The sequence below is a fragment of the Corvus moneduloides genome, chromosome 5 (assembly GCF_009650955.1).
Source record: "Corvus moneduloides isolate bCorMon1 chromosome 5, bCorMon1.pri, whole genome shotgun sequence".
In the NCBI taxonomy this organism is placed as follows: Eukaryota; Metazoa; Chordata; class Aves; order Passeriformes; family Corvidae; genus Corvus; species Corvus moneduloides.
The window spans coordinates 71,449,939-71,466,363 of record NC_045480.1 but is presented as its reverse complement, the minus strand read 5'-3'; the positions used below and the strand labels follow the sequence as shown (position 1 = coordinate 71,466,363).

Here is a 16,425-nt window from a genome sequence, read left to right as displayed (position 1 = left end):
TGCACGGGGCTTAGTGCCAATTTTAATTTACGTGAGAACGCAAAAGGGAAGGGCAAAAGGGAAGGACAAAAGAGAAATGCGGGATATTATTCATCTCCTTATCTTTCTACTACCTGTGAATGCAAAATAAAAACCTGTGAACAAAAGGCCCTGCAGAAGAGGTTGGGACTGGCTGCTCTTTAAAGCAGTTATCATACAGATGCTGCTTTTGCATAGTGTTGACTGGTAACAGAGGATGCACTTTGCTGGTGAATAAAATTAATGAAATATAATGGAGGAAATCGTTAACTGATGGGAATTGCTGCAGCTCAGTGGAAATATTATAGATTTATACTTCCTTTGTAGCTGGGCCAAAAATAACAGGGGAAAATTTCTGCACCTTTTTGCCAGTGTAAACCCTAAATAACTGCACAGGTTTCCTTGGTGCCACCCTGGATTTATGCCTGTGTAGCCAAAAGCACAGTGTGGCTCATGGTATTCCAGTTAAGAGAAGAGCCCGGTACGTGTAAGCATGAAATTACATTGTTGAGATCACATTCCCATTCATAAAATAGGCTTTTTAGAGGAAAATATGCTTATTCCAATGAGCAGCTGGAGGAGGAAGAGGATGTGATTTTACCTGCCAGATAGGGTCTGTCTGCTCGGGGAAGAGCTCGAAGTACTTCTGAGCCAGCTGCACCGGGGGCAGTGTCTGCAGTTTCAGGTTTGTGGAGCTCTTGACAAAGCTGGCAAGGTTGGCAAAGGTGTACAGGCCCAGGCGGTCGTTCCCGTAGTTGGACAGGTGGGTCATGAAGATGCTGATCTGGGGACAAGAGGAGCCTTTCAGGCATGGCACACCAAAATTTTGATATGCTGTCTCTCCCCAGTGCTGGCTGGCTTGCTTAGAATAGCATGGCTGTAAGTAGGGGAATAAGTTCTGACACAGGAAAACTCCCAGGCTTTGGGAATGATGGTGTCTCACCTAAGTACGTCTTTTTTTTTTTCTCCTTAAAGCTGAAATAACTTCTGTCTTTTTATCAACCTTTATGTGGCCACTGCTTTGTAGATCTCATGATTTACTTCAGAGGGATAAAGAGAGTTTATAACAAAAATGTGACAAATATATTTTGCAGCATTTTCTTTCCACGAGGTGATTAAACTCAGTTTTGCGGCTGGTTTACCTGTAGATTGTCATTATTTACTTTTATGAAGATGTCATCAAACTGAATGTTGTCACTTGGCTGTTTTAGTCAGTGCATTGGCCTGAGACAGGGTGGACTGATAGTGGAATTTGATTACAGCTGCAGGGAGGGCTGGGGGTGTAAACCAGGCAGATTTGGGGGACTGAAGCACCTCATTCTGAAGAAATTAGCTATCAACAGTGAGGACACCTGAGTGCCAGGGAAATGGTTTGCTTTGCAGAGAGCTGGCTGTGTCCAGGTGAGCCTCACTTCGGATGATTAGGAATGGGAAGGAGATTGTAAAGTCATGTGCAGGCAGCAGGGAAGAGGTTGCAGGAGAGCACGTGCAACTTCCTCCTTTGAAAGCTGCTACAGGAGTCATGTTTAGGTCAGTGAATTTTGATTTTTTTAAACTCAAAATTAATTAAATTAATGTGTCTGGAGGGCAGCTGAATGTAGTTTGAGTGACACCTTACACAACCCGGGCATGGGCGACAGTGTTCGGGCAGCATGCCTTTGGAGCCTGGAGTGTGGCTTAGATAGGCTGGAGATAAGCTCTAAAATACCTCTGTGTGTGTCTCAGGAAGGTTGTTAGCACTGATCTACCTGGAGAGAGAGCTTTCCCTCCAGCAGGCTCCTGCTCTGTTGTCCCTAGCACACCATGGGATAAGAAGCCACTAGCTTCCAACCCTCACCGTCTTGCTGTGCTGAGGTGGTGCTTCTTTGAACATCAGCCCCCGATGTTTGAAAACACATCCATTAGCTTGTTAAATTATTAACAAGGCTTTTAGTACTTTTGAAAGGGGGAGACAGATGGAGCTTAGGAGAAAGTGTCCCTCATGGCCCTTCTGCAGTGGGTTTGCATTGTGCACGTTTCATGCCACAAAAAGTAATTTATTCTTCACTTTTATTTTGCTCTGGGCTTCTGCTGAGCAGAGATTGGAAACTGTACAAGTTCTTTTTTTCTGTGGATTGATTTGGTGGATTCCAGTGCCTGTGCATTTTATGACCCCAAGTATTTGACATAAACAGAGTGAATCTTAAAATTACCCTAAACTTGGTGCATGTCTCTATGTACTACCCCAGAAACTTACAAGAAAGGTAATAAATCATTCTCTCCTCACAAAAAAAAACTCAGCCAACACAAACAGAACCTTCCTAGTTTCAACCAGTTCAACTCCTGTAAATGTGAAAAGTTCTTGCTGCAAACTGTTTTAAAGTGATGAAAAGGAAAAGACTTGTAGGAAATGTCGGTGGAGAATATCACCTCGTCTCTGGAGCGTTTGTTTGAGAAGTGCTAAAGGGTCTGCCAATGACATTTAATATTATTGCAGCAAATGAAGTAAGCAAGTAAATCTGTGTGCTCTTTGTGCTTTGTTTACACTTGAAAATGGATGAGATTGTTTTTAATGTTAAAATTTACTTGTAGGAGATGAGTATTAGCTTATTTTAGGAGTTTCATTAGGCTGCAAACCAATTTAAAAGATCCAATTAATCACTCTTTATGGAGTCAAAAGATCTCGGACATCTCTCTTGGCTTCTTTTGCCCTGTTGGTCTTTTTGGAAGTGAAAAAAACCCAGATATGATGCGTTATTCATGGAATAAAACTGTATTTAGTTCTTTGCCTTCTACCTCCAAGTCACTTGAGACTAAAGGCAATAGGTTTTAACTGTTCATACTTAGAGCATGGATGATATCAGATTGTTTGTAAACTAATGGCAGGCCCATCACACCATTTCACTATTTGGTTCTTGTTCCTAGGGCTACTTAACACCACTTACATCCAGACTTTAGATATACAGTGTTTTCTCTATATGAAATGTTTGTATGTGCAGGCTTGTGTTACACAGAAAATGAAACCTCCAGTAGGTAGCAGAGAGAAACAAAGGGCTTCTTTAAAAAATATTGGAATGTAAAACCAGTGCCTTGAAACTGCATTCGGTACTCAGAGTTTGTGTGCTTGTTCTGGAAGCACAGCCCTGTTAATGCAGAATAAAGAGGGTTTTTCCCCCTGTAATTGCCAAACTTAGCACAGCTTTAGCTAAAAGCACTTGGTTTTGGACAAAGATTAGCCACCTGCCTTGGAGGGCACAGCTGAAGTGCAACACAATCTCAAGGATGGCAATCCCGTGTTGGGAATAAAATATTGGCTGATTCCTTTCTGTTCGTATCTGAAACTCTCCCTATTCATTGATCAAACACTTGCAATGAAAACATCCATTACCAAACTTAGGTATAAATGTGTTCCACCTCATCCTCTCAGCTATTCCATAATTAAATAGGATCAATGTTCCCTTTCAGGTCCTTTCCTCCTGCTGGTTGTTTGGCCCTGGCCCATAGCTGGAAAGCCTAGGAGCCAGAGATGGGTCTCATGTGGGAATTCTGCTCTTCTGAGAGGAAACTGATGCTTACTGTATTAGGAGCTTTTTGCCTTGCTTTTACACCTCTTAATAAGATTTGCAAGAAGGGAGGAATTAATGCAAGGGCTGTAGCTGGGCCTTGTGCATAACAGAGGCGTGTCGGGCACTCCGTGGTGTTCTTGCGGCAATGTGGAAGTGCATTTACTGCTCGGCTCCTCTCCCGCACGCCCGTCTCCCACAGAAATGAATTTTGCTCCTCCGCGGTTTTCCATTGTGCTCTCAGTTTTGCCGCGCGGCCGCTCCAAGCGCAGGCTCCCGGAACGGGATCTGGATGGCAGCCCCTTGGATTCCTGGCTGTGCAAATGGGAGGCCGCGGCTGAGGAATGCAGACCTGCCAGATTTTCATGTGCTAATCGCCAGCAGCTCCGTGCCAGGCTGGCCACAGCACCGCCTCTTTCAGTCTGGAGTGTCTCATCCCTTTCCCACCCTGAGCAGCCTCCCATTACGGATTACAGGCTTGTCCCGCCAGAGCCCCATTCCCTGATAATGAATCCCGTAATGCAGCTGTTTGTGTGGCTAAGAGGAAGCTGGGAGGGAGAGTTTTGTGTTGACAAAGCACTAATTTTAATAATGACAAATGGTTTCTCTAGAATTCAGCGCTATTCATATTCATGACCCTTCTGCTGCTGAAGCAAAATCATTTATGTGCCTGAAAAATCGCCCTTTTTTTGGTTTTTTTTACTTTTACTCCCTTTCCACTCTGCACATCTGTTTATACTTTAATGTTTTTGACAGGATAATCAAATATTTTCCAAATGTAATATCTCTAAAGAAAGCAACAAAGTCAGTGTTTGGACAGAAGCATTTTTGTCTTTGATTGAAGGGGAAACAAAACCATTGAATGGCATTTTATTTCCCATGCCCATATTCGTTACCATGTCTGCTCTCCACCTCGAGTGCTCCCAGGATGGGAGTGGAAGCTGCTGTCCATCACTGGTGGGAAGTGGCCTTGGGACAGCTGTAGAAATGCTGCAGAGCCTCTATGTTGTTTTAAAATTCCCTACTGGAAGAGCAAAATTGTTTCTCATTTACCCGGGAACGCTTTCTACTTTTCCATTGTTTAGTTGGCAGGATTAAATGAATTCCTTAGTATTGACAGAACAATCCTGTGCCTTGTTCCTTTCCTTCTGAGAATACAGTTGCTAGGTTTCATATTTTATTTTTTTTCTATTATCTCTCCAAGTTTTGCTTCTAAAACAAAGGCTAAGTCATGAATACATGCCAACACAGCCACTGTTTCCCAGGTCATACACATTTTTGACACCACAGATGTGTGGGGTCCCAGATGAAGAAAATTGGTTGGGAAGTTCTAATCCATTAGTTACGTATATTAGTTATATATCCATTAATTTTCAAATAATACTATTTTTCAAATATATCTATTATTTTTCAAAGCTTGCGATTAGAAAAAATGGATTTTGTTTTTTTTTCCTCTTAGCACACGAGCTCAGAACCTGTGAAAAAGTAACTGCTGCTTTTGATGAATTTGTGCAATTGGTGTGTAGCTGCGTGAGGGTGGAAAATCTGAATGGATGTTTTATGTCTGTTCATTTGTCACACTTGTGTAAGTGATCAGCAGCACAGCTAATTGTGGCCAAAGCTGAATAAATTCTGCCCAAATGCGCTGCTGCCACTCACATCTGTGGGCCCCAGGAAGCCTTTGCAGAAGTCTACAGCAATTCAATCCTCTTGTTATTTCCATTTTCTGGTGAAATTCATGATATAGGTATTTTTTTTCTTGCCATCTGTGTTTTCTCATTGAAAAGACTTCCTTAGGCTATAAACTCTCTCTAAAAATATATAAATCTATTCAGCTCAGACTCAAGAATAAACCCAAGTTCAAGTTCGGGAAATTAAGCAGGTTGAAATGGGTTTGGCTTAAGTCAAGCTTAACATGAAGCAGAGCTATGGAGGGCAAGGGACATCCAGGCAAAAAGAAGTCCAAAGGATGATTAGTTTGGATTAATGCCCATAAATGACAGATTCTCTGCCATTTCTCCTTAGAGATGTGGTAAATTAAGATCTGCTTCTAACTGAGTTTGGAATGATCAGATGAATGATGTCTTTTATCCCTAACACAACACCCTGTAGTCTTCAGGCAGAGGAAGGAAACGCAATCCTGGCATTTCCTATGGAAATGACTGCCCAGGACCCTGCACAGCACATGAAGTTGCAGAACAAGTGTACATCATCATTCTGTTTATTCTGAGCACCCCTATAAACACTAAGTAAGAGTTTTCTCCAGGATATTTTCTTTTGAACTGCAAAGAAATGCCTGGCAAGTTGATACAGCTTGGAGATGAAGGAAATTTATCATTTGTTTTTATAATGGTTCTAGTGTCATGTTGCTATTTTAGCAGTTTTCTGACTGCCCTGGGTTATAGAGTGTTCATAAATGATGATTAATTAATCCAGTTTGGTGGCCTACTCTGAGCAAACAAACCTCAGAGTTAATTTAATTCCCCACTCTTGGTTTCAGAGAAAAAAAATGCAGCATTTTCAGTTCACTAGAGGATATAATATTCTCAAATCATCCACTTTCCAATTAATTTTGAATGGCGAGCACAGCGAGGAAATTTTGTTCTTGTCCATTTACTTCTATTAAGGATTCATTTTCAATAATCAGAGAATTCTGAGTCAGCTTGCTTTCACCTTAAAGGCTTGCTCCTGACACTTTAATAAACTATTGCATGGTGTGTGCACGAAGGTAACAGATTCTTTCCCTCTTTCCCCAATAAGCCCCTTGTTGACACGCAGTCATTTATTGCTATTTCTGCCACCACCCAACTTGCTGGGAAGTAATTCTGGTAAAATATCAAAATATGTGGAGTGGAGCATCAGCTTTCATAAAGCTGGAAAATGTCATGAAAGAAGGAAAGGAGATGTGCTATCCTTGAAACGTTTTCTTCATGCTCTGGGTTTTAAGCTAATTAGTTTCTAAATATGCTGCTGAAGGCTTGAGTTTCCATGGGATAATATTTCCCTGTAGTAGCTCTGTGCAGCTGGGGTAGCCATGTGGGATGAGGGGGAAAAATAATGATTTACCAAGGGGGGAAAAGATTGAAAAACATGAGGAAGGTTGGGCTGATTTGGTGTGTTTATCACTATTAAGATAAATTCTGATGTAACTTGTTAACAAAACTGCCTTTTAATTTGGTAGAATGAACCTTTCCCTCGTGTCGGGTTGGAGAGGGACACGTCTCTCCCTGTGGGCTGTACCCTGATAATTGCAGCTCCACAAATATTGACATTTATTTAGTGGGGAGGTTGCCTGCCTGCTTTTCCTGTCCCCAAAATGTGCTGAGATGCTCAGCTCACAGGGCCCTCAGCAGAACTGCTCTGTGAATTACTTTTGGATTGCAGCACATTTCCTACAATGCCCAAGGTTATTTTTTATTCCTTCTACAGCTATGCTCAGAGAAACAAAGCAAATAAAAAGAAAAATATTATCAACACTCACGATGTTTCATAATAACATTCCCAAGTCTCTAGTGGAAGGTATAAATTAACCCCTCTCTGCATTTGCTTTTAATATTCCAAAGCAATAACGTGTGATTCTCCTCTGTCTCTGTGATGAGCGAGAGCAGGAAACAAGAACAAAATCTTCCAAGTGTGGCACATGCGGGACGTGGAGAATGTCGATCTAACAGGCTGGAAACGAGCAATAACCCTTTAGTCACGGTGAGAGTTTAAAAATGGAAATGCCTTTAAGTGGCCTTCAGAATTAAAAACGTCCCATGCCACTTCCGAGGGAGCTAGAATAATAATGTGCATTGTTATGGGCTGCCTGTAGCTTCTGCTGAGGGGAGTTCAAAGTTACCTTTCAATCACAGGTCTGATTTTGCTCTTGACAACCAAATTCCTGCAAAAGAAGCTAATCTTCCTGAAATTCATCTGCCACGTTTCACCTCTGGTTAAAGCTTCTTACGGGTGTTTGATTGAAGTGGGAAGAGAAGCCTGAAGAAGCGTTTAACTTCTCCCTTTTTCTGCTGCTTTTCCATTTTTAACCTGATCTGTCAGTTGCAAGTACGTGATACTTTGTTGGTTTTGTGGGCAAGTGTTGTGCAGGGTATGCCTGACTCTAGATCCTATGTGGTGAGGCAGGTGTAAATCTAGACTAGGGAGGGTTATATATATAAAAATATAGAGAAAAATGACTTGTGCCCATTTTTATGGTGGAACTTTAAAAAGGAGACAATGGAGACAGAACAAAAATGTCCTGCGAGAGGAAGAGTCAGCCCAGGTAAATTGCTGTGTGACAAGGAGGCAAAGAAAGGAAGAATAGGAAGGGTGCTGCAGGAAAGGGGGAGGCAGTATCCTGGGTTATCCAAACGCTTTTCAAGGTGACCAGGTAATGGGAAAAAATGCACCGTGTTGGTAAATAAATCCAATTCACTGACAACTCAACCGAGCCAGTGGGTGCTGCTGGGTCTCCTCAGAGCCCCACGCACCGATTTTTGCTGCAGTGTTCCACTGAGGTGCCTTTTGTGCTGTCACTTGCTGGCTTAATAAAAAGCTCTCTGGTTAAAAGAGGTGGGTTTTTTAGGAGAAATGACTCTCTCGCTGTTGTTTGTAGAGGCAATAATATTTAGGGCTGTATTTATTAGCTTATCTTGGCTGTTAAACGTTTATGGCTGTTGTTTATGGCCTGTGGAGCAGGGGAGGAAAGGAGAGGAGCTATCAAACAGATAGTGGGAGACCTTGTGGATGCTGAAGAGGTGATAAATAGAACGGTTTGTAAAAGCATTAAACATGTCACAGCTTTTCCCGGGAGACTGAATGAAGGGCAGCGGTCAGAGAACCCACTTTGTTTGGAGCCTGACATTCAGATGTGGAAAATCCCCCTGAAACCTTTCAACTCCAATGGAGTTCTCTAACTTTTCCTGTGAGAAACTTGCTTTTTCTTTTTTCCTGCCGAAAGCGTTTCAGTTTTGGGGACTGTATGTTACAAATGCGGTCTTTGAAATTCCGAATTTTCATGGGTTACATTTGGAAGCAAAGCGAGGGATTTGCTCTGTTCATCCCGTTTGTTCATTCCACCTCTTGCTCCGTGTTTGGTCATGACAGCAGATGCTGGGAGCCTTGGGAGATACCTTGGCACACCACAGCTTCCACACCAAACTCCCTTTACAAAAAAAAAAAAAAAAAAAAGGCACCTTAAAGCAGGCTGGTTTTAATGCTGGTTAACTTGTCTTTCTCCATGGAGTGTGGCAAAACCAGAAGTGCCTGGGAAGTTGATGGGAAGATGTTTAAATGGAAAGGAACGTGGCACAGCAGTGCTGAAGGAAACAATGAGGAAGGGAGATTTTAAGAATGTATTCTGTGAGAAGAAAAAGATATTCTAAAGCATAATTGAGCTAAGCAAATAATGATAGGTAGAATTTTAAAAAGGCTGATAATGACTGAAATGTTGAACTCCTTGAAATGCCATAAATTTTTTTTCTATTTGCATAACCCAGTGAAGCAAATGTTAAAAAGTATCTTTGAAAGCATCTCAAAACATTGCAAAAAGTTGTAAAGAATTGGAAAGGTTTAGGAAGAGAAAAGATGACGTGATGCTGTTCAAAATGGTTTTAAACAGAACGTAAATTTTTACGAGTTTCAAGTTGACTTTGTTTCAGCTGCCGGAGCTGTGGAATGCTGCACACCTGCAGAAAATCTAAATATTTTTTCGCAAGGCTGATCAGAACCAGAGAATTTTCTAACATATTTACATAGCTGGGTAGTGTTATATTCCTGTTAAGGACATGGTGTTCTTCTTGTCTGATGCTCTTTGGCATTAAATTTCTGGCTTTGAAGATACACCATGAGTAGCAATGCACTATTTTGAGTAATAATGTGTTTTCTTGGCTTAAGGTCTTACTACACTTAATAGAGACATTTATGCTGTCACAAGAATCTCAGTCTTGGGAAAAGTTTTCTTTTGCTATCAAAATTATTGGGCACAAAACCAGTTTTGTAAAGTTTTTTTACATTTTGGTTGATTGAAGTTTTAGATGTCATTTTTTCCTGTTCCCTTCTTTCTAGTGAGTGTGGTGGTTTTGCTGCTCTCTTTTCGCTGCTGCTGCGCAAGTGCTGATGCTATGGCTTTTGGGAGGTCTGTCCTAATTAAGATTTAGTGACTCACTGGGTTTTGATGTTTGTCAAATCACATAGTAAATAACATCAAGATGATTATGACTTAACCCTGATTGCTTTGGCCTGGCAAGGGAGATAGGAAACTTTCAACTGAAATTTTTCTTACTTGTATGAAATAGTAAAACAAAAGTCCAAGAAGATAATGTTTCATCTTCTGCCCTAAACTGTATTTCTATTTATTTGCACATACATCTGAAGCTCCTTGTTATTGCTCTAAGCCTCCAAATGAAGGAAACCCTTCTGAGGGGAGCTGGATTGATACCTTTTGAAAGAGTTTCACTGTTTGGGTTTATTTCAAGCCCCGTCTGTTTGCTGAGCCTTTCCCACTAACTTTAATGAGCTTTGCTTTGAAGTGTTTATGCACAGAGTAGGTACCCCAAACTGCAGACTTGAGCAGCCTGCTGCCTTAGCTGGATTCTGCAAAGGTCTGCCTGGGATTCTTATAACCCTCATTAAAACTCAAAGGAAGTTGATTTCTGTCTGTCTTGGCGGAATTTATCCCTCCTCTGCCTACTACTAAATCATCTCTGCCAGACATGACTCATCTTTAGGATTCATAAATTAGAAAGTGAAAATACCTCTCTGAGCCACAGAGTATGCAGCAGAAGCCATTTAAAAAAAAATTCCATCAGAAGATCCCCTTGACAATCTCTCTGCAAACTTTATTCCAGTGCAGTGTCCCTTGGGAACTTTCTGATTTAACCATCTGTGTGGTATTGCTTCATGGAAGCGCAAACATTTCTGGTATTTGAACTTAATACTTATTTGTAATACATTTGCTGAAATTGCTAACCACAACCTGAGGAAGGGACAGAGTTTCTGTAAACCTCTTGAAAAATTGTTTAATCAACAGTTGATTATTGAAGGTTTTTCAAATACCACCATGAGTATCTGTGGCACTCTCGTGTTATTGGGACATAGATTGGCTGAGGAATTTGGGCTGTTCTCAGCATTGCTTGTGGGGTAAGAACATGCTGTGCTGCAGGCTGCTGCACTGCCCAAGTCTGAGGAAATCTTCACATGAGTGAGAAATGCACAGGCATTGATCAAAGGATGATAAAGCTCAGGGTCAATTCCAAGTTACACTTAAGGAAACTATGGGAAGAAAAGCCAGCCTGAGAGAACTGCAGGTAATGGAGAGACAGGATAAAGAAGAGGGATATATTATATTCTCAAATGATGTGTCATGTGTACAGTATAGAAAAATTCCTGATAGAAATGTCCCATTTCTTTAAGCCCACTGAATCTGACTCAGACACTGTTACTTACCCAGCCAAAATTTTCACTCACAAGCATCTAATTGTATAATACCGAAAATCTATATTTAGCTGTCTAAATAAAAGTGACCTGGATTTGAGAGTCAGCTCCACCTGAAGTTTCTTTAGCTCTGCAGAGGAGCCACTGAGTACTGCAATTTAAACTCACTGAAAACGAGGCCACCTGGCAAGACAAGAGACATTTATCTTGTGCCTAGTGCAGCTTGTTTGGGTGGAATGGGAAGGAGGGAGGACAATGGCAAGAAAAAATAATTGATATGTGGGGGGTTTTGGCTCTTTCCCTTCCTCCTTGCACCTCTAGGCTGCTGTTGTAAATGGCACCAGGCAGGTTTTTAGCAGCTCAAAACCTATTTTTAGGAGCCAGTGGTGGAGGAATGATATCAGGCCTGAGCCCTGGGGCTTCCATTGAGCTGTATCAGGAGAGCCTGAGGAGCTAAGCTTGTGGAAAAAGGGAAAAAAAGAACAAGACCCGCTTTTTCTACCCTCACAGGTTGGTTTCAGCCTCAGACAAGTCTCTCAGGGGGACCGGGCTTCCGGCTGGGAAACACTAAGGAGCTGGAATTAATGCATTTCCCAGGAAATTGTTGCACGTACAGCTTTCGTGGAAATTGGCAGAAGACATTTTTCTCCTTTCTTCTTAAACTGCTTATTACCTCTGAGCAAGTGGTCCTGGTTTTTATTTCCCAAACTGATCTCCTCCCCTCCCTCGCTCCCTCCTGTTAGTGAGCATGTCCGAAAAAGAGCAAAAGAAGGTACCTACGGGATTCAGGAGAATGGTGAGGAAGAGTTCACCTCCTCGGATACTTTTGTCCAGCTCCTGAGGACCGCCAGGATATTCCTTGTAAAAAATAGTGTGAGTGAAAAGGCCACAGGTCTGTCGAGGGAGCACCTGGGAACAAAAGAACAGCAGCTTGCAGGTTTTGCAGAGACATAATCGACCTGGGCAAGGACTTTTGTTTCCCTTAATTCAGGGGGGTTTTTTGTTGTTTTTTGTTTTTTTTTTTCACTCAGATAAAACAACAACCAAAACTGACATTTAGCAGAGCATCTGGATACGTGTGTAGAAACAACGCTGATTTTGAGTCTGTTCCAGCAGTAATTGGACTCTGTGCAGGAATTTGGTTTTGAGACACTCCCTCTGCCTTGTTTAGGGATCACAATTTTGGCTTGGTATGCACAGGCAATAATCAGATCTGCTTTTGGGACTTTCAACCACCCTTGGAATACTTGTCACTTCACTTAAGCACACCCAATCTTTGTGTCTCCCCTCTCTAGAGGGGTGCAGCTGGCTGGTAGGACAGGCCAAAGAACTTGATCAGTTCTCCTGTCCTCTGTGCACTTTTAGGCACATGGGAGGAGCTTTCTCTCTCCTCACACGAGCGCATGGACTGGAAGAGCCAGGCAGGTATCCCAGTCCTGGCTCTGGGAATTTCAGGAGCAGAGCTGAAACTTCAGCCTCAGAGAAGTGCTGGAGGAGATTACTTACACCCGTTCACCTTCCCAGGTGAAGGATTTCTAATCCTGCCATGCATAAAGATGAAGCAGAGCTTGGAACACAGGTCTTAGGCAGTTTAATGATTTCACAGAGTGCAGCCATGACTCGGTTGGCAGCTGATGGGACCACGAGCACATTTAGTTTCTCAGGAATACTCTTGCAGTTGCCTGAATTTGTGTGCCTTGTTTTTTTCCCCCTCCTTTAAACTGCTTAACAAATGCACTCTTTTGGCATCCTTACAACTCTTCGATCCCAGGGAATTTTAACGATGCTGGGAAACTTGAGGCACTCAGTAAGAACAGCCCCCTTTGGGGTCCCTGCAGTACTATTGCTATGAACATGGAAATGCAGTGTACCATGATGCCATTGTGGATGAAGCCCCGTCTGTACCGTGCAGGCTTCAGGTGTGGATACTCTTCTGTGCTGGTCACCCGGATGTGCCACACCTTCTTCCAGGCCTCGTAGAGCTGCATGTGCACCGGGTACACCCCGGAGTGGTGCGGGGCCACTGCGTAGCCCATGCCAGTCGGGATGCCGTGCTCCTGCAGTGCACCAGAGGGATGGGGAGAGTCAGGAACATACAAAAAAACCAGCCATGTAATTATTCAAAGCTTTTTTCCTGCACACAGTGGCACTGGAGAAGTTGCTGGCCTTAGACTTGTACTAATTGCAGCTGAAAATGGGGGGAGGAGGAGGGAACTGGAATTACAGTTTGGCAACTACAGCGAGAAGTAATCCTCCTGGATCGTGTTACACTGCTGTTGCATGGAATAGATTTGCCTCCTGTTCTGTTACGTATTGCATCTATTTTAATATGCATCCTACCTGTCTGGTTCTTTTTAAAGGTAATCCAGTGAACCAATGTTGCTTATTTACTAAGCTAGTAAACGGGGAAAAAAAAGTTGCAGTGGCATACATGGGATTTTGTTTCCCAGTTCTGGAACAGGAGCAAGATTCCTTCCTAATTTAATAAATAAATATTCCTCATATCTTCTGAACCTCCTTTTTTTTTTTCCATGGTATTAAGGTAGTAATAAAAAATAGCTTGGACTACTTTTTCATTTTATAAATACTTATATTTAGCTCCATTTCTATATGGAAATATGTGCATCTTCATGAATATAATCTATAGGCTATCTTGAAAATCTCTTCTGAAGGCACAAATTCATCTTGCTCCCAGTACTACAGGGCACATCAGCTCTTTTCTATTCCTTTAAAACTGATGTGCAGAGGGAAAAGGCTAAAATACGAGATTATTTTATGGGTTTTTTTGCCCTGCCTTTTGCCCACATTATCCATTGATTCCTTTAATTCCAGGAACAACAGGTTCTGCTGGGCATCCTCAAGTACTTAAACAAGAAGGGATTTTGATTCATTAGCAAAAATTAAGTTAAATCTGTAGGGAACACTCATTCCTACATCACATAATGCAACCACTTAAAATTATCTATTCCTTACAGTACAGATCTCAGGTTACTGACTGTTCTTGTAGAAGAGAAACCCAAACTCTCTTGTAATTTATTGAGAACAAAACATAATTTCAGCTTATTAATGCTGTTACCTACTTGAGAGGCATGAGTCAGTTTAAGGGTGGAAGGAGGGATAGCTCTATAATGAGAGATGGTAAATCACCCTGTTTTGTTTTGTGGGTTTTTTTGCCACGGACATGTTAAAAGGAAAAAGCTGTATCAAAAGATTTCTTTAAATCTGGCCATTTACTGCCATGCCTGAGAGGTCTGTGATGCTCAGTCTGTCCAACTGTTAACCTGAACATCCTGTCGCAGCTGGAATGCACAAACCTGCCCCAAATGTGAGGAAGGGAGTACACAGAAACAGAGATGTAAGGTGAATGTGCCCTGAGGCTGGTGATGAGCACTGCTCTGGATGACATATCCCAAAGAGGGGATCTGGATGAATACGCGTAAGATCCTGTTTATCTCCCTACTATTTGATGCTGGAATTGCCATAGCAACAGAATGCTGAAATGGTCATCTGCCATTCACAAATAAAATAAGGCAGCTTTTATGAGTTCTCAACAGAGAAGCAAATTGGCCTCTGAGTAAAACCTGCACACTACATAGTTCATCACACAGATACATCAGGCACTCAGATATCCAATATGGATTTAAGAAGAAACAACTAACAAATAATTGTATTTTCTTTGGGCAGTTCTATTTGCAGTTCACCTGGGAAGATTAAATACTGTGTGCCCCCTTGCAGTAATTTTCTGTTGCTCTTTTCTTCTTTTCCTCTCATTTTGTAATTAGACTTACTTTGGGAGTGAAAACTCATGTGTTAAAGGAGAAGTATACTGGTGTGTCAAGATATGAGAAATACCTGTACTGAGCATATTTTCTTATCTCTTCTAAGGAACAATTTCCTGATTTTTCATTCAAAATGTACATTGGCTTTTTTCTTCATTTCAAAACTTGTGCTTTTTTGTTTAGTTTGGAAAATAGCTATGATTGGCCATTGTCAGAGAAAATAAGAAGGCGAACATTTAATTTAAAAAATTTTATGTAGATCTTTTCACACAGTCAAAGTGCAGGTATGAAGGCTTTTATTAGATGAAAAAGCTAAATACAACCTCAGCTAAGTTTGTCAAACCTTTTGGCTTTGTCTGATAGTCGGTGATGCAGCAAATGAGTACTTCATGAGAAAACAAGGTGAGGCAGAATGAATCTCATCCTGCTGCACAGGATGATGTTATCCCTATACTTACAGCCCATTTTTAGAGGCAATCTCCAGTGGGCATCTCTCCTTCCCCACATTAACAACAGGTATTAATAATGGGACAAATTAGACTCTTTTCATCACATGTAGATACTTTGCCTTAGCTATGTGGTCACTGGGCCTCATATTGTTGGTATTTAATTGGTGTATTAAAAGCTCATGGTGTATCTGTGGTTTGGGCAGCTCATGAGTTCCAGGCAGAGGAAGTGCTGATGTGCATCTGCAGCTTGTTATAAGCAGAAGGTGGGAGCCAAGGAGTGCTGCCAGACAGGTTCTCAATTGATTTATTTAGTTTTATATCTTTCTTTCTTCTTCCTATCAGCTCACAGCTGCCTTGTAGAGTCAGTGACAGTTTTTGCCCTGTCTCCACTGTGCTTTGGGCTCTGTACTCAAATGAGCACAGAAGATAATCACTGAGCAAACAAATCAAGGGATGAAATAAAGAGCTACAGGCTTTGGATTAGATGCATTCTACTTGTTTTTGTCAGATAAGGCTGTACAAAAGGGAGAGGAGGAATATCTTGTTATTGATGGCAGGGAAAACTTGGTTTGCTTGATTTTTGGAGTATATGCTATCAGAGACTTCTGCTTGAGCAATTTTTTGTCTCTCTTTCTATCCATTGCATTGCCTATAAACAAGGAGAATAATACTTGAAGAAGTATCTGTTTGTAAAATTTAATCTGAGGTTTTGTTGATTAGTGTCTTTAAAGGGTTTTGGGATTGTCTGATAAAGAAAAAACGCAAACCACAAAACACAATCAACTCAAACCCAACTGATAATCAACATAATTGTAGTTTCCCATTTCCTTAGGCAGGCTCTGGAACACACCATCCATATTTACATAAACAGGATAGCACTGGGATAGCAAAGCTCTGGGTAGCCTGCAACTTACTTTACCGCAGTTAAAATCTCTGTCCCTTGTTCCTCTGAGGCTGAGGATCTCAATGTTAATGAGAGATTTGGCAGTGAGGACTTTGGGAATGGGACTATGGATGGGGCAGCTGTGGGGCCTGTTACTCAGGTACACATGGATAGGGAGTTTGCCAGGCCAAGCATCCCCTGCTGCCTGCCAGATCCAGAGTGGTGGGACAATGACATTTATGCAAGATGGGAGTTTCTTCCTCTCACCATGTAGGCATGAAACAGTGGAAATGATAAATATCTCAGTGATTGATAGAACAATTTGGAGGGCTCTGGTC

The 16,425-nt window shown here is 41.7% G+C and overlaps 1 protein-coding gene across 1 annotated transcript in view; it reads right to left on the bottom strand.

Annotated features, from left to right (window-relative positions):
- NDST4 (N-deacetylase and N-sulfotransferase 4) overlaps positions 1-16,425 on the bottom strand; it is a 70,091-nt gene that overhangs the window by 10,794 nt on the left and 42,872 nt on the right. Inside the window, exons 5-7 of the mRNA XM_032108249.1 lie at positions 12,848-13,033; positions 11,757-11,885; positions 620-802 (exon numbers count right to left, since the gene is read on the bottom strand). Coding sequence (XP_031964140.1) covers positions 620-802; positions 11,757-11,885; positions 12,848-13,033 — 498 coding nt within the window. The remainder of the gene's footprint in view (positions 1-619; positions 803-11,756; positions 11,886-12,847; positions 13,034-16,425) is intronic.